Below are 26,499 nucleotides of genomic sequence, written 5' to 3' on the forward strand. Positions count from 1 at the left end.
ACCCGTGCACAACTACCATCGCCGAAGACGTCGAGTGAACGTCTACCCACATCGTGTATTTGACCAAGTTCGATGACGACCTCCGAGAAACTCGGATTCACCAAGTTCCACTACCGTCGCCTTCGGAAACCTCGGATGCGTCAAGTACCTCTTTAAAACGAACGTGTACCACTACCGGCGAGGACCAATTGTACCACTACTTCTTCTACCATCGCGGAACGACTACTTCCCTCGACGAACTCGAACCATCCCGTTTGCACGCTTTGAAGGTATAACCCGAGACGACGCCCGTGAACGAATGTTGTGTGATGTATGAGATGCACCGTTTGCACTGTGTCCGATTTGTCACTCGTTTTCCATGCCACTAACTCGTGGGAACCCGGTAGTCGGGATCACCCCACCATCTCTAGCATGTTTCGCACCTCCGCACGCTTCCTTTTGCACCGGTATCTCCATGAGCTACCGGAACCGATATGTTGCCGTGGCATCATTTTCGGATTCATTGCCGTGGCACCCATTTATTCCACCACGGTGACAAATGCTTCATAACATGCTCATGTCAACATTTTCATAAAATTGCTTAAAACTTGCATATGTCATTCGCATCATAATAACAACATTTAAAATGATTATATTTGTTGTTTCCATCAATTTGCTAAATGCATATGGGGATTTACCGGATTTGTTGTTTGTTATATCCGGCCCCATTTAAATTGTTTAGATGGTATAGTTTTGTTATGTTTCACCTCTTGCCATGCTAACAACATTTAATATTGTTGGGTACATAAACGAGATTCGAACTAAATAATTGATGTGATGTTCCGTCAATATGCAACCCGTTGCATATTGTGCTCCACTTAATTTGTAGGATTGCTTGTGCACTTTGCCATGCCATGCCTCATTAAACCGGACATGCATCATACTTGGTTGTGCATCATGCTGTGTTGATGTGGTGGTTGTTTACTATGTTGTCTGCTTCTTTCCGGTGTGCTTCTTCGGGTTGTTTCCGGTAACATCGCGTTTGTGAGGAACCGTTCGACTACGTCCGTTTGTCTGCTTCATGGACTTGTTCTTCTTCTTTGCGGGATTTCAGGCAAGATGATCATACCCTCGAAATCACTTCTATCTTTGCTTGCTTAGTTGCTTGCTCTTTTGCTATGCCTATGCTGCGATACCTACCACTTGCTTATCATGCCTCCTATATTGTTGAACAAAGCCTCTAACCCACCTTGTCCTAGCAAACCGTTGATTGGCTATGTTACCGCTTTGCTCAGCCCTCTTATAGTGTTGTTAGTTGCAGGTGAAGATTGAAGTTTTGTTCCTCGTTGGAACATGGAGATGTTGTTCCTTGTTGGAACATGTTTACTTGTTGGGATATCAAAATATATCTTATTTAATTAATGCATCTATATACATGGTAAAGGGTGGAAGGCTCGGCCTTATGCCTGGTGTTTTGTTCCACTCTTGCCGCCCTAGTTTCCGTCATATCAGTGTTATGTTCCCGGATTTTGCGTTCCTTACGTGGTTGGGTTATAATGGGAACCCCCTGACAGTTCGCTTTGAATAAAACTCCTCTGGCAAGGCCCAACCTTGGTTTTACCATTCGCCACCTAGCCTTTTTTTCCCTTGGGTTAGGCCAGCCCAAGGGTCATCTTTATTTTAACCCCCCCCCCCAGGCCAGTGCTTGTCTAAGTGTTGGTCCGAAATGGGCAGCCTTCGGGGCCACCTAGGGGAAACTTGAGGGCTGGTTTTACTCGTAGCTTGACCTATCCGGTGTTGCCCTGAGAACGAGATATGTGCAGCTCCCATCAGGATGTCGGCGCATCGGGCGGTTTTGCTGGACTTGTTTTACCATTGTCGAGGATTTCTTGTAGAACCGGGATACCGAGTCTGATCGGAATGTCTCGGGAGGAGGTCTATTCCTTCGTTGACCGTGAGAGCTTGTCATGGGCTAAGTTGGGACACCCCTGCAGGGATTTGAACTTTCGAAAGTCGTGCCCGCGGTTATGGGCAGATGGGAATTTGTTAATGTCCGGTTGTAGAAAACCTGAACTTGACCTTAATTAAAATGAATCAACTGCGTGTGTAAACGTGATGGTCTCTTTCCGGCGGAGTCCGGGAAGTGAACACGGTGTTGGAGTTATGCTTGATGTAGGTTGTTCTAGGATTACTTCTTGATCATAGTTTCATGATCGTGCTTTGCCTCCTCTTCTCGCTCTCTTTTGCAAACAGGTTAGCCACCAGATATGCTAGTCACTTGCTGCAGCTCCACTTCATACCTTTACCTTACCCATAAGCTTAAATAGTCTTGATCACGAGGGTGCGAGATTGCTGAGTCCCCGTGACTCACAGGTACTTCCAAAACCAGCTTGCAGGTGCCGATGAGTCCGTGCAGATGACGCAACCAAGCTCAAGGAGGAGCTCGATGAAGGTCTTGTCTTTTGTGCTGTTTCGTTCTAGTTGATCAGTAGTGGAGCCCAGTTGGGGTCGATCGGGGACCTTTGTCGCTTTTGGGGTTCTTCTTTTATTTTGGTTCCGTAGTCGGACCTTGATTGTATTGGATGTTGTAATGCTTTATTCATGTATTTGTGTGAAGTGGCGATTGTAAGCCAACTATGTATCTCTTTCCCTTATGTATTACATGGGTTGTGTGAAGATTACCTCACTTGCGACATTGCTTTCAATGCGGTTATGCCTCTAAGTCGTGCTTCGACACGTGGGAGATATAGCCGCATCGAGGGCGTGACAAGTTGGTATCAGAGCCTTCCCCGACCTTAGGAGCCCCCATTGCTTGATCATTTTTAGCAGCCAAGTTGTGTCTAGAAAATGTTTTGAGTCATTTAGGAATTATATATCGGAGAGTTTAGGAATTCTTTTTACTTTCCAGTCTCCTCATTGCTCTGGTAAGGCATCCTGACGTAGAGTTTTGACTCTTCTCTTCTCAAATTTCACTAAAAAAAATTAGGATCACGCGGGTATCTTGAAATCGTTCCGATGGTTTTATGATGAGAACATTGTCTTGGTGCCTCCTGTCAGGGGTTTTGTGGAAGTGTCCCGGGGAGTTGAGCTCTGAGGTGTTGTCATCATAATTTTATCGTTGCAGTTCTGGAATACCTGAGTTTAGTACGCCGACATCGAAAATCTCTTTTATGTAGTTCGTTGGTGAGATAACCTCGACGCCACCCAGTACTGGGGTGGGAGTTCGGGAGTATCGCCATAACTTGTATAACGGATGCTTTTCGAAGGTTGAGGTAGATGATTTCCGAAGGTTTCTTGGTTATGTGTTGAAGGATGGTTACAGCTGGATGTAGGATTTGCTAGTTTGGGTGAGATATTATGCTTCCCCTGTATCCCCAACACCTGATTGCATAACCGGAAAGGTTCGGGAGTTTCATAGGTGGGAATTCAAGTAGCTCTTAGGATATCTTTCCGACAGATGTATGATATGAAATTGGGGTTCGACGTCTAGTGGTCCGCCTATTCACGGTCGATTTTACAGTGGTCTCGTTGTGTCTTAAAGAGTCCTAGGCTATGCCGACTCGGGGACACTTCGTATGTCATGTGCACTGCCTTGTACATGATGGTGCTGTACAATCGAGCCCGTGTAGGCCCCACCACGAAAACTTGGGACAAAATCTCTATCATATGTTTGTTCCGGCTTATTCTGCAAGCCAATCCTTTGTTTTTGTTTTGAGTTGTGGTATTCGAGTTGCTTCAAAGTCAAATGTTGATTCCATACCTTTCTAAGTGGTGTTCTCATATTCCTATGTGAATACTAATCCTTCTTGTTTATTGAGATTGTCATGTCAATTCTTCTCACCGGCGTGTCTCTCTTCAAGTGGATCCGTTCATTTTCAACATCCGCAAGATTCAATCTCAGTTTTCTCAACGGTGTTCATTACTTCCGTCTCCAAGTTGCCTTTGTTTTTCCCACCCTCCCTCCCTTTGTTTTCTTCAAGGACTCAGATTTCTTAATCAAGTATCTTTTTATTCGTGTGAAGTCTCTCCATTCTTTTCGTCAATATTCTTATCCGGTGATTCTCAAGAAGATACTAACGGAGCTACAAGTTATCATTATTCGTTCTTTTTCTTCTCTGGTGGAACCAATTTAAGCCTTGTTGATCATATCATTTCCTCGTTTCAAATACCTTATCTTGCCGGTGCACCTCATATTCAGTCATTTCTCGCTATTCAATTGTTCCGGAGTGCTCAAGATATCTCGAAGATTCGTGTTTCCCACTCTACATTCGTTCAATCTCTTTCGAGGATGTTATCTCATTCAAGCCATTTATTTCAACCGGTGAAAATCTCTCTTTTAAATCGTTCTACGGTGTTTCTTTTGAGTGGGCCCTAACCCATAGGTTTTTTTCCCAGGATCTTACCTGACTCTTCTAATTCTCCCAGAGATATCCGTAAAATTCTTTTCGAAGTTTGACGTAAGAATGAACTGTCATCAGTCAAATGTTTTTCGACAAGATCTTTCAAATTCTTTTCATCATTGGTTCAACCTTTCCAATTTTAATTCCGGAGTACCTCACTAATTCATGGTGGTGTTTCAGTCATCATTCTCAGATTTTGAAGACCGAAGAAGAGTTTCTTTTAAATCTTGCCCCATTCTCTGCTATCCTCTCATAATTGTTTTGATTGTGAGAATTCTTTTCACCTATCCGGAGCAATTCAAGAGTCTTCTCAGTGTGTTATCCGGAGTCCACCAATTCAGTTTTATTCATTCTCAGCTGTCAGTTATCATTCTCCAATCTTACCGGTGCATCATTCAATATTCTCTAATCAGTTCATGATCTCTTCGTTCTCATGTATCTAAATCCTAGCAATCATCTTTGTTCATTTTCTAATTCTTCCCGGTGTTTCTTTATTTTTTTCTTCGTCCATTTTAAATTCTTACGGTGGTTCTTCCAAGATTCTTCTTCCTTCGTTTATCATATCAATGCATTCATGCTTTCCAAATTCTACCGGTGGATCGTTGAAGACCTTCTCAAGTTGAGCTATATCTATCTTCATCCTTGCTATGAGAATAAGTAGTATGCCAAATCCACTGCTTGTCATCAATTTAAATTGGTGAAGGATAAGAATAACATAATTCTTATTCTTGTTCATCCAAGTGATTAATTCCTTAGTCCGAAGGTTCATTGAAAAATTCTCAGTTTCTTTGTTTCATCTTCTATTTTTCCTGGAGTTCCAACCTTTTTCAATTACTTCACCACGGAGATTCATTTAAATCGGTACAAGGATTCACCTTGTGTTTTCAACTTCTCTTTCTTTTCGTTTGATCAGTCTTTTATTACCGGAGTTCTTCGAGAGTTTCTTCATGGTGTCTCATCAAGGAGTTAATTCATTCTCGAAGTGTTCATCGAGATTCTTTTCAGAGGAGTTCAAGCTTTCTTCTTGCAATCCGGAGTGCAATTCCTTCTACCGTATCAGTTGAGGGGGTGTTATGTCATTCTTGATAATTTGAGTTCATGTCTCATGATTCACATGTTGTTAAGAATGAGATATTTAAAACCCATCAATCGTGTCATGGGAGTTATCTTGGGTTATAGTTCACCTAAAGCCTTCCCTAAGGATTGTTGCTATTATGGTGCTCATAAATGACTCAAGTTCGTTTATCCTCCCGGTGAAATAGCTTCTCGTCTCCTTGTAATATAAATCTAATCAAATCTTTTCCATGAGTGGCAGGTTGTCACCTCATAATTTGAGATGTACTCCATAAGACCATATCAAGCTTATTCTTTTCGTTGTTGGCTTTCCAATAACTCCGTTCGACCCTTCTCCTAAGGATGCCTTCTCAAGCTCTTTTGTGGCAGAAGTTGGCATTTTCTTCTCAATTCTTCTATTTCAATTATCTATCTTCTATTCTTCCGTTCCGGAGGCATTGTGATGTTGCTCTCCTCAGCCCATCTTCTCGGATTGTCAGGACCATGTTTTGATCGTGCTTATCTTTTAACCGGAGTATTGTGTCCCTTTGCTCAAGCTCTTTCATTTTATCAAGTTTTTCATCTCTTTTAAACCGGAGTGCTGTCCGAGATCTTTCTTACCCATTGTGCCATTCTTTCAATAGTTCCGGAGGCAGTGTATTGTTGTTTTCATCAAGTATCCCCTAATCTTGTCAAATTCATGTTCAGTTCCTTCCATTTTCACTTGAAGTGCTGCCCAAATTATACCATTCTTTTCCCCTCTATCTTGTTTTAACCGGAGTGTCATACGAATTTGTTCTTCCTTGTTCCTCTTCCCTACCGGAGTGCTTTCAACTTTGTTCTACTTCGTTGCATTCTTACTTTCAAGTTGTTCAACTTTTGAAGGTTCTTTGGTTTCACTCGCTTGTCAAAGGAGCAACTTAGTTTTACCTCTTCTCTTCCTCTTCTTTTCCCTCCGGTGCCATCCTAGATCTCGGGACGAGATCCTCTCGTAGTGATGGAGTGTTGTAACGCCCCAAGACCGGAGCTGCAGATGCCTTCCAGGGTTCCCGGGTTTCGTTGTGTGTTTTGTTTCGTCTGTTGCATTCATCTTTGCATCATGTGCATTGCATCATGTCATCATGCCATCATGTCATTTCTTTTCTTAACTCAACTAAATAAACCGTATGGATCTTCGATCCATTTAAACCGAGGGAATTCACATGGTGATTCTCTTTACAACATATCCTCTCGATATTTAGAGAGCTATAGTAATTATTCCATTTATTTGGAATTAACCGTAACACACTTGCAAATATCCCATGCCTTTTTTATCTCAATTCTTGGTCTCCAAACTTTGCCCATAAATTCTTTCGTCATTTTCCGGAGCTCCAACAAAAATCCGAACATTTTTTGGACCTTCCTAACCCTCACTTCCTTTTCACACCATTTGATTTTAAAATCGAATGAGTTTGAATTTAAAACTTTAAAAATGCCCACTCCATTTTTCTTGGAACATGCACATTTTTGCTAGTCCGGGAATATTATCCGCATGCCCAAATTCTTACTCTAACCTTCTCTTCTCTCTCTTCCTTTCTTTTTTTCTGTTATTTAAAAGAAAGGAAATAGCAGAGAGAGGAGAGAGACCAGCAGGCCGGCCTCTAGGGTCCATCCCTAGGCCCAACCAGCCGCCGGCCTCCCTAGGTCAACTCCTGGGCCGGCTCCAAGGCCAAAGCCCACCTAAGCATCCTAACCCTAGCCCGCACCATCGCTCCTCCTCACTCTCCCCTCGTTCGTCTTGTCCCTCCCGAGCGCCGTCACGCAGGGAGAGGGCAGCGCCAACCCCTCTCCCGATCCACCTCCCCCCCCCCATTTCCCTCGCGCCTCTTGACGCCGTCCAGGCCAGGGCTCCCTCGCCACCGGAGCGGAGGTGCTCCTCATGCCAGGAGCCCTGCGCGCCCGACGCCGCCCCTGCCGGCGACCTTCTCCATGGCGCCACCGCCGGCGAGCCCTGCCAGTTCCTTCGGCCTCACCGCCCTCTCCTTCACCTCCTCGCGCCCGCGCCTCCTCCTCCCTCCATTCGGCTTCAAGCTCGCCGCCTCCCTGACACGGCGTCCGTGTTGTATCGTCGCGCCGGTGACCACGACCAACATCGTGCCTCTGCCATCGCCGCACCACATTCCTGCTCCGACGCCATCTGCCTCCCCCTCGCTGTTTCGCCAGCCATGGCCGCCTCTGCACCCGCACGTCGCCCCCAGCAAGCTCTGCCCGCCCTTCTCCTTTTTCAGGTTCGTTTCCAGCGCCGCTCGACCCTGCTCCGCTTCCTGCACGTGACCATGCGGCCTCGAGCTCCTGTGGTCTTCTGTGTTGGGGTTTGCTCCCGAGCTCCACCGTCAAACCCCGCTCATGCCTCCATTGAAGGCCGACACGTCAAGATCGACCCTAAATAGGGAATAACGCCAAGTACCAGGACGACGGGGACCGTCAAGTTCGTCCTCCGCCGTCAAGTGAACGAGACCGGCAAGTTCGAAGACCCCAAGTACCTCTTCGAAATGACCGAGTACCACTACCGTCGACCCTTGAAGACCTCGTGGACGTCAAGTTCCGTGTCGTTGACCCCGAACCTCTATGAAAACGTGTACCACTACTTCCGAGGATGAAGACCCGTGTACAACTACCATCGCCGAAGACGTCAAGTGAAAGTCTACCCACATCGTGTATTTGACCAAGTTCGATGATGACCTCCGAGAAACTCGGATTCACCAAGTTCCACTACTGTCGCCTTCGGAAACCTCGGATGCGTCAAGTACCTCTTTAAAACGAACGTATACCACTACCGGCGAGGACCAATTGTACCACTACTTCTTCTACCATCGCGGAACGACTACTTCCCTCGACAAACTCGAACCGTCCCGTTTGCACGCTTTGAAGGTATAACCCGAGACGACGCCCGTGAACGAATGTTGTGTGATGTATGAGATGCACCGTTTGCACCGTGTCTGAATTGTCACTCGTTTCCATGCCACTAACCCGTGGGAACCCGGTAGTCGGGAGCACCCCACCATCTCTAGCATGTTTCGCACATCCGCACGCTTCCTTTTGCACCGGTATCTCCATGAGCTACCAGAACCGATATGTTGCCATGGCATCACTTTCGGATTCGTTGTCGTGGCACCCCTTATTCCACTACGGTGATAAATGCTTCATAACATGCTCATGTCAACATTTTCATAAAATTGCTTAAAACTTGCATATGTCATTCGCATCATAATAACAACATTTAAAATGATTATATTTGTTGTTTCCATCAATTTGCTAAATGCATATGGGGATTTACCGGATTTGTTGTTTGTTATATCCGGCCCCATTTAAATTGTTTAGATGGTATAGTTTTGTTATGTTTCACCTCTTGCCATGCTAACAACATTTAATATTGTTGGGTACATAAACGAGATTCGAACTAAATAATTGGTGTGGTGTTCCGTCAATATGCAACCCATTGCATATTGTGCTCCACTTAATTTGTAGGATTGCTTGTGCACTTTGCCATGCCATGCCTCATTAAACCGGACATGCATCATACTTGGTTGTGCATCATGCTATGTTGATGTGGTGGTTGTTTACTATGTTGTCTGCTTCTTTCCGGTGTTGCTTCTTCGGGTTGGTTCCGGTAACGTCGCGTTTGTGAGGAACCGTTCGACTACGTCCGTTTGTCTGCTTCATGGACTCGTTCTTCTTCCTTGCGGGATTTTTGGCAAGATGATCATACCCTCGAAATCACTTCTATCTTTGCTTGCTAGTTGCTCGCTCTTTTGCTATGCCAATGCTGCGATACCTACCACTTGCTTATCATGCCTCCTATATTGTTGAACAAGCCTCTAACCCACCTTGTCCTAGCAAACCGTTGATTGGCTATGTTACCGCTTTGCTCAGCCCCTCTTATAGCGTTGTTAGTTGCAGGTGAAGATTGAAGTTTGTTCCTCGTTGGAACTTGGAGATGTTGTTCCTTGTTGGAACATGTTTACTTGTTGGGATATCACAATATATCTTATTTAATTAATGCATCTATATACTTGGTAAAGGGTGGAAGGCTCGGCCTTATGCCTGGTGTTTTGTTCCACTCTTGCCGCCCTAGTTTTCTGTCATATCGGTGTTATGTTCCCGGATTTTGCGTTCCTTACGCGGTTGGGTTATAATGGGAACCCCTTGACAGTTCGCTTTGAATAAAACTCCTCCAGCCAGGCCCAACCTTGGTTTTACCATTCGCCACCTAGCCTCTTTTTCCCTTGGGTTAGGCCAGCCCAAGGGTCATCTTTATTTTAACCCCCCCCGGGCCAGTGCTTGTCTAAGTGTTGGTCTGAAATGGGCAGCCTGCGGGGCCACCTCGAGGAAACTTGAGGGCTGGTTTTACTCATAGCTTGACCTATCCGGTGTTGCCCTGAGAACGAGATATGTGCAGCTCCCATCAGGATGTCGGCGCATCGGGCGGTTTTGCTGGACTTGTTTTACCATTGTCGAGGATGTCTTGTAGAACCGGGTACCGAGTCTGATCGGAATGTCTCGGGAGGAGGTCTATTCCTTCATTGACCGTGAGAGCTTGTCATGGGCTAAGTTGGGACACCCCTGCAGGGATTTGAACTTTCGAAAGTCATGCCCGCGGTTATGGCAGATGGGAATTTATTAATGTCCGGTTGTAGAAAACCTGAACTTGACCTTAATTAAAATGAATCAACTGCGTGTGTAACCGTGATGGTCTCTTTCCGGCGGAGTCCAGAAAGTGAACACGGTGTTGGAGTTATGCTTGACGTAGGTTGTTCTAGGATCACTTCTTGATCATAGTTTCACGATCGTGCTTTGCCTCCTCTTCTCGCTCTCTTTTGCAAACAGGTTAGCCACCAGATATGCTAGTCGCTTGCAGCTCCACCTCATACATTTACCTTACCCATAAGCTTAAATAGTCTTGATCGCGAGGGTGCGAGATTGCTGAGTCCCCGTGACTCACAGGTACTTCCAAAACCAGCTTGCAGGTGCCGATGAGTCCGTGCAGACGACGCAACCAAGCTCAAGGAGGAGCTCGATGAAGATCTTGTCTTTTGTGTTGTTTCGTTCTAGTTGATCAGTAGTGGAGCCCAGTTGGGGTCGATCGGGGACCTTTGTCGCTTTTGGGGTTCTTCTTTTATTTTGGTTCCGTAGTCGGACCTTGATTGTATTGGATGTTGTAATGCTTTATTCATGTATTTGTGTGAAGTGGCGATTGTAAGCCAACTATGTATCTCTTTCCCTTATGTATTACATGGGTTGTGTGAAGATTACCTCACTTGCGACATTGCTTTCAATGCGGTTATGCCTCTAAGTCGTGCTTCGACACGTGGGAGATATAGCCGCATCGAGGGCGTGACATCTAATTTCTTCTCTAATTGCACATGCAGCCGCATCATTAGCCTTAATTCTACCAACTAGTGCACGAACGTCTATTAAGTTTCTTTCTATCAATAAGTTGATGTATTTTTCTTCCCAAAACCAAAATAAGCATCCGTCTTCGTGCACGCATGACCATCTCAATAAGCTATTGAAATTGAACCGAATAGGTTGACAAAGCCGAATGAAAACAAGAACATACATTGTCGTTCTCGCATTTGAAGAATACCCATCCGGGGTGTTTCGACGTGCTAAATGTTAGCCGCACCACTTTCTGCATGCAGTCGTCGCACTGTATGAGCAGCGTCGGCGAGCCGGCTAGCCGTTGCGCGAGCGCCGAGCCCGGGCGACAACCGGCTGACTACTTGCTAGCAAACCAACGATGACGGCTAGAGGACGGACTAGTACCTGCATGCGGCGCTAGGGCTTTGTCGGGGCTGTGCGGGGTGCTCCCCGACCAATCCATGGCTTGGTGTAGCCACCGGTGGCCGGAAACACCAAATCCGGGGGCCAAGGCAAACAGTCGCCGATCTGCAACTATCCGGTCGCACGAGGTAGTGGGAAACTCTAATCACATCTTTTTCAACTGTGTTCTTGCCAAATTAGTTTGGTCTTGCATAAGATCATGGCTTCGGGTCTCCTGGGATCCCTCCTTTTTCGCAGACACTAGAACCCTAACCAAATCTCTGGTAGGGGTCACCAAGAGGGCATTCTGGGTTGGCTTGGGAGCCTTATGTTGGGCTCTTTGGACCATTAGAAACAAATTTACTATTGAGCTTACCTTCCCATCTAAGCCTGCTGACGTTCTTTTCAAATCATGTATATTCTTGCAGCAGTGGAGATTATTGACTAAGGAGCCAGATCGGGACGCCCTGGACCTGCTCATTGCCAAAATTCGGGCTTCAGCCTCTCAGATCTCCGGGACGAATCATGGCGTATAAGCTTGGTGCTGTAGTTTGCGGGATTAGGTCTCCTTCTCTCCCCGGCCTGCGTGTCGTGTTTGGCAGCTGCCTGTTTCGTTAGGAATTTGGGCCTATTTAACTTCTCTTTGTGTTTCTGAGACTGTGTGAACCTTGGGTATTCGTGACGCTGCCATGTGGCTTTATTTATAAAGTCGGGCTTTGGCCTTTTCTCTAAAAAAAGGTAGGGGGAAGTGGTAGAGGACAATCTCGGGCGAATCTCGGGCGTGTGGCGGCCCGTCGGTGTGATCCCGCCAGCTGGTATGGCCAAAATTGTGGGCGGCGGTGGGTGGGGGAAAAGCGCGGGCTGAAATGCCTCCCCCCCCCCCCCAACCGCTATCGCTATATACAGGGCACCGACGGGGCGAGGGGGAGTACCCGCGTTTTCGCGGGTTGGGGCGGGACTTTTGCCGCGTCCCGCAAAAAAATTTACGGGTCGGACGCGTTTGCGGTATCTGATCGGGCAGCATTTTCCGCGTGGACCCGTATTTTGACAGTTATTTTACAGGTCAAGGCATTATACGGGGTCTGCTAAAGATGCTCTAGCAACATGAAACTTGTGTGGCGTTGCACCATCTTGTGTCCAGGTTGTATGCTCTAGTTGGTAGATTGTAAACTTTGTTGCATTTTGACTTAAGTATTTGAATCATGGCAGAGCCAGTCAGCTAGTTGTCCTTTTAGTTCTCCAGATGCTTAATTATCTCCAGCCTAATTTTTGTTCTGTTTTGCTTGGAACAGTGATGCCGCATGTTCAGTGTTGTGGTGATGTAGGTTTGCTTCTCCGGTGTTTAGCCGTATGTTCCAGTAAATCTTGTGTAATCTCTCGATCTACAGCTTTGAAAGCAAACATGAGTACATTCCATGGGTCTTTGAGAAAATCTGAAACAAGACGATATATTTGTTCCGTGTGGGAGCTTATCTTTTGCCTCGGTGTAATTTCAGGCAAAAACTATAAATTTGACATGTAGACAAAAAGAATTCACAAAGTAAACTGTTGTTAGAAAAAATTCATTCCGCTGACCCTTTTGTGTAGCGCCCGACAGCCAGGCGCCACACTACACTGTGCGGCGCCTGACTGACAGGCGCTACACGCCTATCACACCTCAAAATGCCTGGAAATTTCTAAGTCAGCATGCAATGCCTAAGAATTAGGCGCTATACTATATAGTGTAGCGTCGAGAGTCTAGGCGCTACACTAACAGCTATACAAGGGACAAAGCAAAACCTTGTACCGACGCACTACACGCAACCGACGGATCACCAAACCACGTGCGTGCATGCGTGGCCACAGCCTCGTAGGGCCTACAGCAACGTACTGCATGCATGAGCGTCGTGTGCTTGTTTGGATCTTTCGTGCTGCTTAATGCGAATCTTTTTACTAATTAACTGGACATCAGTGTAGCGCCTAGGTGCTAGGCGCTGCACTGTATAGTGTAGCGTCTAGCCCTCAGGCGTTGCACATTAACTTAGAATTTTCAGGCAGTTTAGGTTTGGACGCTGGTTAGGTGTATAGCGTCTGTCAGTCAGGTGTTGCACTGTGTAGTGTGATGCCTTATTGTTGGGCGCTACATGAAAGGGTCAGTGGAGTGAAATTTTTTTCAAGAACAGTTTATTTTGTGAATTCTTTTTGTCTACAGGTCAAATTTATCATTTTTGCCGTAATTTCATGAGTTTTGGTATTGCAATGCCATCTGTAGACTTGGTAAAGCAGCAGAAAGACATAGACTGAGGAGTCGGAGGCGATGGAACGGATCTAGTCGAAGCGCCCGTCGGTGTCGATGAAGCGCTTGAGCGCGCGCATGAGCTCCGCAGACGCGGCGGACCATGGGTCGATGGTGAAGAAGCCGTGCTGCTGCCCCTCGAACTCCCTCACCCCCACCGGCTTCCCCATCGCCCGCAGCCTCGCGGCGTAGTCCACGGCCCTGTCACGGAGGATGTCGCGGCCTCCGACCACCACCAGCGTCGGGGCCAGCTCCACCGCCTCCAGCGCCGGGCTGTCCGGCCCGAACGGGTTGGAGGCCGGGTGGTCGACCGTGGCGCCGGGAGGCAGCGAGAGGCGCCAGTAGCGGTCGTTGAGCGGGCGGTTGAGGAACGCGTCGTCGGGGCACTCCGCCTCGGACCTCGTCCGTTCCGTGCCGCCGAAGAAGGGCATGAGTTGGACGTAGCCCCTGACGCGTACGTTGCCCAGCTCAGAGCGCCCGGCCGCGGAGCCGAAACGCACGGCCAGGTGGTGGGCAATGGTGCCTCCCGCGGAGTCACCAGAGATAAACACCCGAGTAAAGTCGGCGGCCTCGGTCAGCCATGTGTCGCCGGCGGGGCCGGCCTGCGAAGCAAACCAGAGGAGGGCGGCGGCGCCGTCGTCGATGGCCGCGGGGAGGCGGTTCTCGGGGGCGAGGCGGTAGTCCGGGGCGACCACGACGGCGCCGAGCTCGGCGGCGAGGCGGAGGCAGTAGTTCTGGCAGTTGGGCCAGGTGCGCGAGCCGATGCAGAAGCCGCCGCCGTGGTAGTAGAAGAAGACCGGTAGGAGCTGGTTCCGCTGGCGCGGCCTGTAGAGCCGGAGTCCCAGCCCGCGGGGCGCGTCGAACTCGGCGTCCTTCCACTCCACGGTGCCGTCGTCCCGCACCGGCGTGGCGAAGCTCGGCCCATCCCTGCGCACCACGGCCCCGTCGCTGTACACCAACAGCACGCCCCGGCAGTCGTCCACGACGACGGGCGCGGCAGAGTCCTCGGAAGCCATTATAGCAGTGAACCGTGGTGAGATGGGACTTGCCAGGTGCGAGGTGATGATATAGACCCGGTTCAGTGGAGTACGCGACGTGTGCGCTGCACCAGGTGGAGTTGTGTGTTTGTCGTCGTCATCTCGGCCGGCCGTGCTGGTGCAGGCCATCGCCGGGGTCCGGCGGCCGGCACTAGGGGACAAGGCTTTGCCGTCACGCAATAAATACAGCGTCCATAGGTGGAGCTTGTAATACAAGTATTCCCTCAATTCACATATACTCCTACAAGATGTTGTAACTTTTTGAATTAGATGTACACGTTTCATTTCAGTTTGTGTTTGGTACATATTCGAAATATCCAAAGCATCTCATATTTATGAACGGAGGGAATATATGACTGTTACAAGAAGAGTATAGAGCAAGAACGCTATTTTGTGAAACCAGGATGTAAACCACTCCCTCGTGTTTTGGAGGTATGTTAATATGTGAAGCAGGCCCAGTAAACGGTGCCATGCATGTATACTACTATTGGTACAAATAACACCAAGAGATAACAACGTCCTGGTCCTTTTATTCAGTATGGCCGGGCCGGGCCGGGTACTGTAAGTTGTAACTTGTAACTCATGAAGTATGTGTTGGTGTCCTCGGGTAAGGCTGTAACAGATCCAAATGTTTCATGGACGCATTCAGTGGCGGCACCACGACAAACTTGAACAACCGAACCCACTGCCATGGAATCAGGCACTTGCTTGGTCAGATGCAGACGTGGGGTGGGATGAGCTTTCCTGGATTCATGATGTTGTTGGGATCCAGCGCGGCCTTTATCCTTTTCATCGTCCTCAGTGACTCCATCCCCAGCTCCTTCTCCAGGTACTGCCAATGCACACACCAAAGCACTTGTCACTTGTCACACTCATGGGTGCTGACTTGTTGATGACTCATGTGGAAATTCGAAACAAATCACGGCCTTGATAAGATAAAGAGGTCATAGGTCACCTGCCTTCATTTTCCCTGTGCCAACACCATGCTCTCCTGTGCATGTACCTTCCATGGACAGAGCAGTATGAACCATGAAATGGTTTAGTCTCTCTGCTTCCCTTCGCTCTTCCTCCTGGCTTGGATCAAATAGGATAATTGTGTGGAAATTTCCGTCACCGGCATGGGCGATAACCAAACTGAAAACATGCACAAGTCAGAGAGAAGGTCCTCCTGGATAATTAAAAGGATAGCATACTGTACTGTCATGCTGGAGCTGCGGTAAGAATCGCATGCTACTTCATCAAGAGTTCGAATTTTCAAACTGCCCTGCTCTCCTATAAATACAAATCTAATACAAAAGAGATGGCCATGGCTTTCCTAGCTACAACAGATAACAAAGTGGGAAAAACCTAGGTACTGCGTAAGGGAGAATATGTACCAAGTCAATGGTGACGCATCAAGTAGTTGCTTAGATACAGATATGCATTCTGCAAGTCTAGACAATGGAACACAAACGTCCTGCATGAACAACAATTGGGGCGGCATTAGAATTTACAAGACTTGATGCAGTTCATCCACTGAAAACCGACAGATAATAAGGCTACAATAATCATAATGACCATTGGCCGATCTCTGTGAGCAGATGAGATTAAAAAAATTATGAAGCTGACAAGATCTGCATTTACCACCAAGGGACAAAAAAGCCATATGTTGATTCAAACAAAGAGAAGAGAGCGGCGCCAGTTACCCTTTAGGCCTTTACATAACTGATAAGATATTCCGTTGCTATTCGCTAAGTACCCTATACTTGAATGTGAACTAAAATTGGATCACATTCCATATTTTTGCCAAATGATGGTTACATTGGGGCATGTTGACAAATGCCAAGATTCACAACTAAGGAGGTAAACATAATGGTATATGATGCATGCCACTAGAGACTAGCTATCTCTAACCAACCAAAAAGGTGATGATTATAGTGATATCAAATACTGAGCAAGCAATCAAACCGTTATCATAGCTTCATGATCAGGTTTCATGGCAAACCCAGCCCAAAGTGCCTCCTTCCTGATCTGCACATAGAGGAAAATGCCATTAAAATATGCTTCAAGACCAAATATCCTATATATCACAGTACTACTATTCTCCAGAAACCAGGGAACATAATGTCGTACTGTATGACACTGGTATTGCATGGCCTGTGCACAATCATGCGGCACAACGAAACATCTGTAGATTAGCTCTACAAGTTCAGATGACTGACCTTCCACAGTTCCTCTTTAGCATTCGGCTCCTCCACAAAAACAAAATCAGAACCATGGTGCTCTGCAGCAATCTTTTGAACCAACAGTGTTTGTTCAAGTGCATATGCTTCTGAATAGTTGCAATGGAAAGAGATTAACAAAGAAAAGGAAGATCAGCCAGTTCTTGATGTGTAAGCTGAAGGAATGTTTGCAGCTTAAGAAGAGCTTTTAAGTGACTTGTCCAAGCAAGTGAACAACCAACAGAAGACAATAGTAAATTACTGAATATGTGTTAATTACATCCCCAAGATAAGGAACAGCTGTAGACCACAAGCATGAGCTATGGTATCACTTCTGAAAATTGTCTAGAGTCTACTAAAAAGTAGTGTGCACAAAGTGAATTTAGTTTTAATAGAGAGATCGCAAGAGGTATATGTACACCAGAAAGTAGAAACTACTCCCTCCGTCCCATAATATAAGATGCTATTACAACCAATATATGAGTACATTGGTTGTAATAACATCTTATATTATAGGACAGAGGGAGTATATGCTAAGTTATAACCTAGAATACAAAAACAATATATTGATGGTATAGTAGATAGTGTCATTCTTTACCCGTTATTGTCAATCACACAACATCAAATTCACAAACTATTAGTATTATAGATACAAAATTAAGACCATGGAAATGAATCTGTCAGTTATGTCAATATGCCTGCAAAATCTAAGCAATTTTTATGTTTATGTTCCTCTTTGTAGTATTATCTTCTTTTTAATGTAGTGAAATCTTCTTGGGGTGTGTATTTGGGTGGTTGCATGCATAAAACTTCGCAGTTTGAACCGTTGTGGCAACTTGCATAATTCCTTGTACATATCATGTGACTCTGATCATCAATCTAGATACTGATTTAAGGAATGTGCACATATTTCAAATTTATCTAGATTGTACTACTAGAACTCAGGACTGCCACCATAGATGCATAATACAATATAAATGGCATAAAAGTGCAAGTTAGGTTACCTGTCCCTATGAATTCAAACATCAAGGTCGGCACTTCAGGCAAGCTTTTACCGTTTGCCATGTTTATTGCCCTTATCTGAACCTCATCTAACAATTCCACTCTCGAGACCTAATCAAGCAGAAAAAGATAGTATCAGTAACTAACTAGCCAACAAGTAACAACAACCTTACTAAATTTTGGTTACCCACTGATACATCTCAACAAATGTAACTTCTACTCAAGCACTTCAACTGAAGTCAAGCTAACACCCACAATAGTCCACAAAAAACATCGAACACCACCATTGACGGCCACTTAATGTGCAACGGACAAATTATGTCACATGAACAAATTGTTAGAATAAATCCGAGGCATACCATCGATCATCCGAGGACCAAGCAATCACACGAGCACGACACCGAAATTTGTTAACGAGGTTCACCGATATGGCTACATCCCCGGGGCCTGACTATGGGCGCTCCTCCCCATGCACCGCTACAATACCGCACCCGGTCGCCCTGGACGCCGGCACATGCCGCCGGCTTCCCCTGCGTTCCTGTGCTATTATGTTGGCATAGGTTACATCGTGTGTCTACCCTCGCTATATATGAGGCCTAGGATACAAGTGTCCTACTAGGACATGACTCCATGTCTTATCTAAACACAATACAACTACAAGTCCACCTGTAACCTACTTTGTATACTATATTCGACACAACTCTAACAAACTCCACCTTGGCGAATATTCTCCACCACCTTGAATTCGTCCATGTGTCAAACTTTCATGTACATTGGACTTGAGCTTATCCCATGAGCACCGCTGCTACTTCAAAGACTCCATATGACTCCACCTGCAACTTGTAGTCCCTTCTTTTCTTGACCACAGTCAACACTCGAGCAAAATTAAGTTCCTTGTTACTCTAGAGTTTGTGCTCCCAACTTCTAGAGTATCCATCGAATGCCATCACGCACTGATCACTAACCTGCATGAAAGTGAACAACTAACATATTGAGTGTCACACATAAAAGTTACCTGAACTCAACATCACCACCCTTCCTTGACCGTCTGTCTGAAACTTGAAAGAATTTCACCGTTGCTTGTAGTCATCCCGAGTCAAATTCACAGTTGTCTCACCACATGCATGACCACAAGAGCCCTGACCCGTCTCCATGTCCCATGCATACCGCATGTCACGCCGCTATTACCACGTCGAGCCTCTGCCCGGTCGAGTCTCAAAGGTCACGAACCCACACTGCTCAACCCCCACTGCAAAGTACCATCAATCATCACCGACCGATGACGAGTTTCACGCTTCCATCAGACCACTGGGCTCCAGTCCGAACCACACGTCACCCACTTTTTCCCGTTGAAATAGGCTTCGATTCTCTGGAGGTGAACATTGAGCTCCATGGGAGTCTCAACAATGCGCTCATCGGTAAGAGCAGCACGAGTAAGAAGATCATGTATATACTTTTCCTGGGATATAAAAAAGCCATCAGAGGTAGAAGAGACTTCAATCCCAAGAAAGTAGCGAAGAGGTCCAAGATCGGACATAAGAAACCGCTCACTAAGACGGGCCTTTACAAAGGCAATATACTCGGGGTCGTCGCCAGTGATGATCATGTCATCAACATAGAGAAGAAGAAGAGTCCGACCACGTGGAGAAAGGTGGACAAACAATGCTGGATCATGAGCACTCGCTGAAAAACCAGCGGCGGTTACCACAGAGGCAAAACGCTCAAACCAGGCACGGGGGGCTTGCTTAAGGCCATAGAGAGAGCGACGAAGACGGCATACCATGCCATCAGGAACAGAATACCCAGGTGGTGGCTGCATGTATACCTCCTCACGCAACTCACCGTTAAGAAAAGCATTCTTAACATCAAGCTGAGATACAGACCAGTGGCGTGCAGAAGCCACGGCAAGAAGTGTACGAATAGTGGTCATATGGGCCACAGGAGCAAAAGTCTCGTCGTAATCACGACCATGCTCCTGCTGAAAACCACGAGCCACAAGACGAGCTTTGTAACGCTCAAGAGAACCATCGGAGCGAGTCTTAACCTTATAGACCCACTTACAAGTGATGGGACGGACACCTGGAGGAAGAGAAACAAGATCCCATGTACCAGTGCGTTCAAGAGCAGCAATCTCCTCTGCCATCGCAAACTACCATTCAGGATGAACAACAGCCTGACGACAAGAAGTCGGCTCAAGAACAGCAGCACTAGCGGTTGAAAAACCAAGGCGATCAACAGGCGAAAGCGGACGAGGACGCAAGCCATAGGTAGGCTGAGATGAGAAGAACGGGACATCAGCAGACGCATCCACATTACGTGAACGACGAGTGTAATACTGAGGAAAAGATGAAAGAATACGAGGAGAAATAGCCGAGGTAGAATCAGGAGGTGGAGACGAAGAAATCACCGGGGATGAAGGTGCAGAATCCGGTGACATGCGAGGTGAGGAAATCGTGGGAGATGGTGGCGATAAATCGGCAAGATCTGGAGAAGTAGAGTGAGCAGGACGGAGAGACAAGGGCTCAACTGGAGTGATAGGTGTGTCAAGAAAAGTGAGGAAAGAGATATCCTCCACTGAAAAGGTCGAGGAAGATGGACGCGGGTAGAAGGGACGAGACTCATCAAAAGTCACATCACGAGAAATACGCATCCGACGACCGATGGGATCCCAACAACGATAGCCCTTATGCTCATCACTATAGCCTAAGAAAACACACTCAACAGACTGAGCGGTCAGTTTGGTGCGTTCGCGAGGGGCAAGAAGAACATAGCAAACACAACCAAACAAGCGAAGCATCGAATAATCAGGAGAATGATCAAAGAGACGCTCGAAAGGAACACCACCCTGGAGAGCAGCGGACGGCTGAAGGTTGATGAGATAGGTGGAGGTGAAGATAGCCTCGGCCCAAAAATGAGGTGGAAGAGAAGCGGCGATCATCAACGCACGAGCCGTCTCAAGAAGGTGGCGATGCTTTCGCTCAGCCACGCCATTCTGAGCATGAGCACCAGGACAAGAGAACTGAGGAAGAGTGCCCTGCTCAGCAAGAACACCACGCAACATCTTGGAAATATACTCGCCAGCGAAGTCAGCACGGAACACACAAATAGGCGAAGAGAACTGAGTGTGAACCATGGCAGCAAAACGCTTATAGATGGAAAGAACCTCACTGCGAGAAGTCATAAAATAAAGCCAAGTGTAACGAGAGAAATCATCTATAAAAATAATATAGTATCGATGGCCCCCTTTCAAAGCGAAGGGTGCCGGACCCCATACATCAGAATGGACTAAATCAAAAGGACGCTGAGACACCGACTCACTAGTAGGATAAGGTAACTGAATCTGTTTGTCGAGTCTACAACCCTGACACTCTAAAGAGACATCTCCTGAGACAGACCCCAGAAGACCTCGACGAACTAATGACGACAAGCGAGACCCACAAAGATGACCAAGTCGATGATGCCACTGCTGGAAGGAGCCGGTAGCTGAAGCGACAGAAGCGGATGGACTGGCGATAGTGGTGGCAGCGGAAGGAACATGAAGCCAGTCTAGCTCCCAAAGACCCTGAGAGTCACAGCGGCGAGGGCCAGCCCCAATCAAAGTGTGCGTTCGACGATCCTGAACGGAACAAGAGTCAACGTCAAGGATGACGCGACAACCAGAATCAGTAAGTTGACCAGCAGAAAAAAGATTCATGGTAAGTCGAGGAACATGAGCAACATCAGGAACAGAGTAAGAAGGTGTGATAAGAGTGCCTCGACTAGCAACAGAAAGAGGAGTACCATCAGCAGTGAGTACATGAATAGGAAAATCAAGCGATTTAAGAGAGGACAAATGTGAAGAATGAGAAGACATATGAAAAGAAGCTCCGGAGTCCAGAACCCACGAGGATGTACCTAACTGTGTAGAGGGTGGTTGCTCGGTGCGGGAAGCATCAGCCACAGAAGCTGCAGTACCCGTCGAAGGAGAACCAGAAGCAGTAAGCAGACGCTTAAGTCGCGGAATATCCTGCTCAGTCAAGGCGGTGGCTGAAGATGTCGAAGTAGAAGAAGAAGTCCCTGAAGCTGATGATCGCGCCTTACGCAGGTGTTTCTTCTTCTGGAAGCACTGATACTCAACATGACCATCCATATTGCAGTAGCCGCAGTGAGGACGAGACCGACCCTGGCCGCCCGTAGGAGTAGGTAAGAGCGGAGGAGCACTGGAGCGGGATGGGGTCGGTGCAGCAGGCGACATAATAGGAACTCGAGCAGCGAGCACAGAGGGAACCTCAAGTAGACCAGCACCACGTAGGCGAGTCTCCTCGGCACAAATCTCAGAAAGCGCTTCCATGAGGGAGATACGACCACGAGCAAACAACTGAGCACGCCGGGGCTCAAACTCCTTACGAAGCCGAGATAAGAACTCGTAGACACGATGAAACTCCAAATCAGCCCGCACAGCCTGGCAACACTGACAAGTACGACAACCAGCAGTGCGGAGAGAATCAAGCTGACGCCAGATAGCAGAACTCTGTGCATAGAAATCGTCAACACTGGAGTCACCCTGCTAAAGAGCATGTTCCTGCCGGACCACAGACAAATATAAGGCATCACCAGAGGGCTGATAGCGCTGACGAAGACGGGTCCACATCTCAGATACGGTAGGGAGCCCCAAGTACTCAGAGGCAAACTGAGGCAGAACACTAGCAGTGAGAACAGTTGCGGCACGGGCATCCTGATCAAGCCACTGAGTGTAAGCAGAAAGAGCCTCATATGAAGTCTGAAGAGCCTCCTCATAAGTCGAAACCTGCTCATCATAAGCATGTATGGCAGTGTCATCTGCAAGCTTAGCTGCATCCTTTGCAACTTGATCAGCATCGGCAGCAATAACCGGTGGCGTCGGCGGAGTAGGGGGCACAGGTGCAACCGAACAAGGCGGACAACGGACCTCGCCAGAAAGAACGCCCCAAAGACGAATGCCACGCATATGAATGCGCATGAAACCAACAAACTCCATGTAGTTAGTGCCATCAAAGATCACCGGACAGCGAGGAACTGCGACATAGCCTGACGGTGTAGACATTTTTTTTTCGTCAACAAGTAGGCGACAGCAGCTTTCGGTCGTGAGGTAGCGTACGAAGACACAACCAGCAACAGAACGACGGAGATCAGCGGCAGAATCCGGCAAGGGCGGCGAAAATCGGTAGCTGGTGGCCGCCGCTCCAGAGCAGAAGGCGATCCAGAGGGTTGGTGGCAGGGCGATCTGGTGGCTGGAGCGAACCAGGAGTGCACGAGCGCGATCGATCCAGAGGGTTGGTGGCGGGGCGATCTGGTGACTGGAGCGATCGATCGGGAGAGGCCCGGGCGAGCACGATCGGGAGAGGCCCGACTGCGGGGCGATGGCGACCAGAGGCCCAAGGCCCGACTGCGGGGCGGGGCAGAGCGATCGGTTCGATCGGGAGACCTGGTGAGGGAACGGAAGACGGCGGCTCAACGCGATCGGATCGATCGGGAGGGACAGAGGAAGACCGCGGGGCGAGGCGGGCAGATGAAAACCCAGCGGCCGGCGGCAGGAACGGATCAATGGCACGAGTTGCAGCATGCAAAAAATTGACCTAGCTCTAATACCATGTTAGGAAATATGCAACTTGTATTTCCAGGAGGCCATAGGCCAGTATATATATACATGTACAGGTGTGGAATATATGCAGGAAACCCCTTATACAATAGGGTAAATACGAAAGGTTACATGGCTATATATATATTGTAAAACAGTAAAACTCAGCCACCAACGCCCCTCCACAGCGATTTGACGTTCTGGACCATCCGATCTACTGTTTAACGCTGAAGATCGTTCGGCCCTCGTGGGCCTTTTTAGCCGTCGCCCTACCCCGTTATCGGGCCGCTGCTCCGAGGATCGACTTGGGAGCCTTCTCGTGAACCGTCAAATTTTTACACCGAGCGCCGCGAGGCTCGATCGTCCCGACTTCCTGTCATCCCGATCGGCCCAGGTTCTTCATCATCTGCTGCCCTGAAACCGGCGGCGGCTCCAGTCTAGGTCGACGGTATTCCTCCAATAACAGTCCATCGTAAGCGCAACCCTACGTTTTGATTTCACCTCCCTATGTCCTCGAAGTTCATAGTGCTAACCCCAGCTGTTCTTATTGGTGATTGTCCATGAATCATGGATGCGGCGACAATGAGAGAGAGAGCTTTGGCTGTAGCCAAGGCGGGCGATCAGTAGGAGGAGGCCATGTGAACGGCTCAAGAGTGACGCTGCAGCATCAAGGAGCTACGTACGTCTTACCGACGCAAGATAACACGGCGGCATCTCGCTGGTGCGAGGAGGTGGAGGCGACCGCTGCACCAGAATCCTCGTCAGCGCAAGAGTGACATACATATCTCCTCCTTTGCGGCTGTGGCGGCAGCACACACCACCGCTGTGTCACTACAATCTTTCATTCTCCCTAATTGGGTTTGACGCACACTCCTCCATGTCTTCGTATCTATGGAACTGATTTTCTATTCCTTCTTACAGGGGTGCAGTGCTTGTTCATTGGAGTTTTCCTGTACGAATTTCTCAAGGGGTGTGCTTCAAACCCAATTAAAAAACAGTAAACCTCAGCCAGCTATGCGATCATGGCGGGCGGACAGGTGCGACTATTCACAAATTATTGCCCTTTGTTCATCTTTGTTCTCTCTATTATTACTGTGAGTTTAGTGCTGCATTCCATGCGATTTGTTTGGTTTTTATTTCAGCCAGGCACTTGCGTTTTGCCTGCTCCCTTTCCTTCTCTTTGTTTCGGATTTCATATAATCTGTCTCTGGCATAAGCTGAACCTATGAAGATTAGTTTCTTTGGTACGGCTTGGGTATGTAAGACCGAATAACTCTTATGCCTATGTTCTTTCCTTTGCTACTGCTATCAACATTTTATAATTGTTCTACCTAAAGAACTTAATTAGTCTAAAATGAACTTAATTAGTCTAAAATGAGTAGGCATGGCCGCATGGGTTGAATATGCTTGATGGGTCGAATCATGATAAAATGGCCTGGGTCAATATTAGTGCGGGTCTGTTTGGGTAATTATGAGCATGAATAATTTTAATTTTGGCTTACGTAGAAAATTATTTAGTTTTAATCTGTTTTAATACCAGATGAAATTGCCATTCAGTTTGCGAGGATATTTTATTTGCCAAGTTTGACGTCTACTTCATCATGTGCGTTGAATGTCATTGTCATAACACAAAAGAACGCATGATACGGTCATAGGCGATGGCTTCTCAAAGTAGGCAAATATGATGTCTTACCTTCTCCAATGTTAAAATGATATATTAACAACTTTGGCATTTCACAGAAGGGAGTGCTATCCTAGATTGTTAAGATGAACTGGGCTAATATTGTGTTTCTTGAATAATTAATTCATTGTGTCAACCATCATAATGCATACCTCTATACTTCCTCAATATGGGCGGGCGCGGCAACGCGTGTCTTCATGATCTAGTATAATACTCTAACAGCTACATCCCTGGGGCCTGACTATGGGCGCTCCTCCCCATGACACCGCTACAATACCGCACCCGGTCGCCCTGGACGCCGCCACATGCCGCCGCCTTCCCCTGCGTTCCTGTGCTATTATGTTGGCATAGGTTACAATACTTCGTGTGTCTACCCTCGCTATATATGAGAGGCCTAGGATACAAGTGTCCTACTAGGACACGACTCCATATCCTATCTAAACACAATACAAACTACAAGTCCAACTGTAACCTACTTTGTACACTATATTCGACACAACTCTTAACACAAATACGAGCATGGAGATATGAACATTCAGTCCATATGGAAAGGATGTCGATTATTTCATATCTGACTTACAATTTTTTCAAATGTCATAGCAATGAAAGAAAAACGGAAGGATACGGACAAACCTGTATGCCAGAATGCATTGATGCAATAGCAACATCAGCAGCATCCTTAACCGTTTGAAAATTGCACATAGCAACCTGAATATAGAGAGCATTTAGGAGGAATGAATTCATAGGTAAAATGAAGACGCAGAAAGAACTACAAAAAAAGGTCGACAAAGCTAGATGAATAAGGTGGCATCCTATGCATGTCCATTACTCTTTCAAAACTTCTAACATTGAAAATGGTACATGGTTTGCTACTAGCAATGGCAAAACAAGATGAATGTTGTGGCGACGTGAATACTGGTGCATTGTAAGAATAGCCGTGTTGCGGTTTATATGTTATAACTTGCAGGATTGCGGACCGCCTTCCCATGTGGAGGGCGTCCCACGCGAAGGTGGGTCGCCTCACCTAGGGGCTGGTGTTCCGGACCTTAGCAGGGCCGCGACCAGCCTAAGGATCAGGATGTGCACTGAACTCCTCCGCCCTGGGAGAGGCCTCGACCTGTAATTCTCCCGCGATGAGTGTGAGGTGTTCGCCACAATGGGCCGCATCCACCAGGATGGTGGTTGGTGGCGGAACCTCAGCCTTATTCTGGGAGGATCGCTGGCTCGATGGCCATGCCATTTTCTGAGATTGCGCCTGAGCTCCTAACGTTGGTCTTGAGTGCATCAGGAAGCGCCGGACCGTCAGCGATGCCTTGGTTGGCCGCCGTTGGATCTCGGATATCAGAGGGGCCTGAGCCCGTTGGCACTCTGGCAGTATATCGAGGTCTAGTGGTTGGTGTGCCAATGCAGCTTACCACCTTGCCGGATGTCCTCCAATAGCGCTGGACCCTGGACTCGCAATACTCCTCCAAG

The 26,499-nt window shown here is 47.4% G+C and overlaps 2 protein-coding genes across 3 annotated transcripts in view; both read right to left on the reverse strand.

Moving 5' to 3' along the window:
* Positions 1-12,641: 12,641 nt before the first annotated feature.
* Positions 12,642-14,736, reverse strand: LOC123188684 (probable carboxylesterase 15). The gene has a single exon (XM_044600896.1). The coding sequence runs from the start codon at positions 14,673-14,675 to the stop codon at positions 13,542-13,544; it is 1,134 nt and encodes a 377-aa protein (XP_044456831.1). The 5' UTR covers positions 14,676-14,736; the 3' UTR covers positions 12,642-13,541.
* A 124-nt stretch (positions 14,737-14,860) lies between these two features.
* The window catches only part of LOC123188683 (D-lactate dehydrogenase [cytochrome], mitochondrial), a 19,277-nt gene continuing 7,638 nt past the window's right edge, over positions 14,861-26,499 (reverse strand). The window contains exons 11-17 of one of the 2 annotated variants that reach the window (XM_044600895.1): positions 25,660-25,734; positions 17,752-17,860; positions 16,748-16,857; positions 16,494-16,556; positions 15,923-16,002; positions 15,506-15,680; positions 14,861-15,378 (exon numbers count right to left, since the gene is read on the reverse strand). In XM_044600895.1, coding sequence (XP_044456830.1) covers positions 15,259-15,378; positions 15,506-15,680; positions 15,923-16,002; positions 16,494-16,556; positions 16,748-16,857; positions 17,752-17,860; positions 25,660-25,734 — 732 coding nt within the window. In that variant the 3' untranslated portion in view covers positions 14,861-15,258. Of the gene's footprint in view, positions 15,379-15,501; positions 15,681-15,922; positions 16,003-16,493; positions 16,557-16,747; positions 16,858-17,751; positions 17,861-25,659; positions 25,735-26,499 lie in introns of both variants that reach the window. The other variant, XM_044600894.1, reaches the window with a different exon arrangement.

The sequence above is a fragment of the Triticum aestivum genome, chromosome 2A (assembly GCF_018294505.1).
Source record: "Triticum aestivum cultivar Chinese Spring chromosome 2A, IWGSC CS RefSeq v2.1, whole genome shotgun sequence".
NCBI lineage: Eukaryota > Viridiplantae > Streptophyta > Magnoliopsida > Poales > Poaceae > Triticum > Triticum aestivum.

Bases quoted from the DNA above. Each gene is read 5' to 3' on its own strand.
- LOC123188684 (XM_044600896.1), bottom strand. From the start codon at position 14,675: ATGGCCTGCACCAGCACGGCCGGCCGAGATGACGACGACAAACACACA.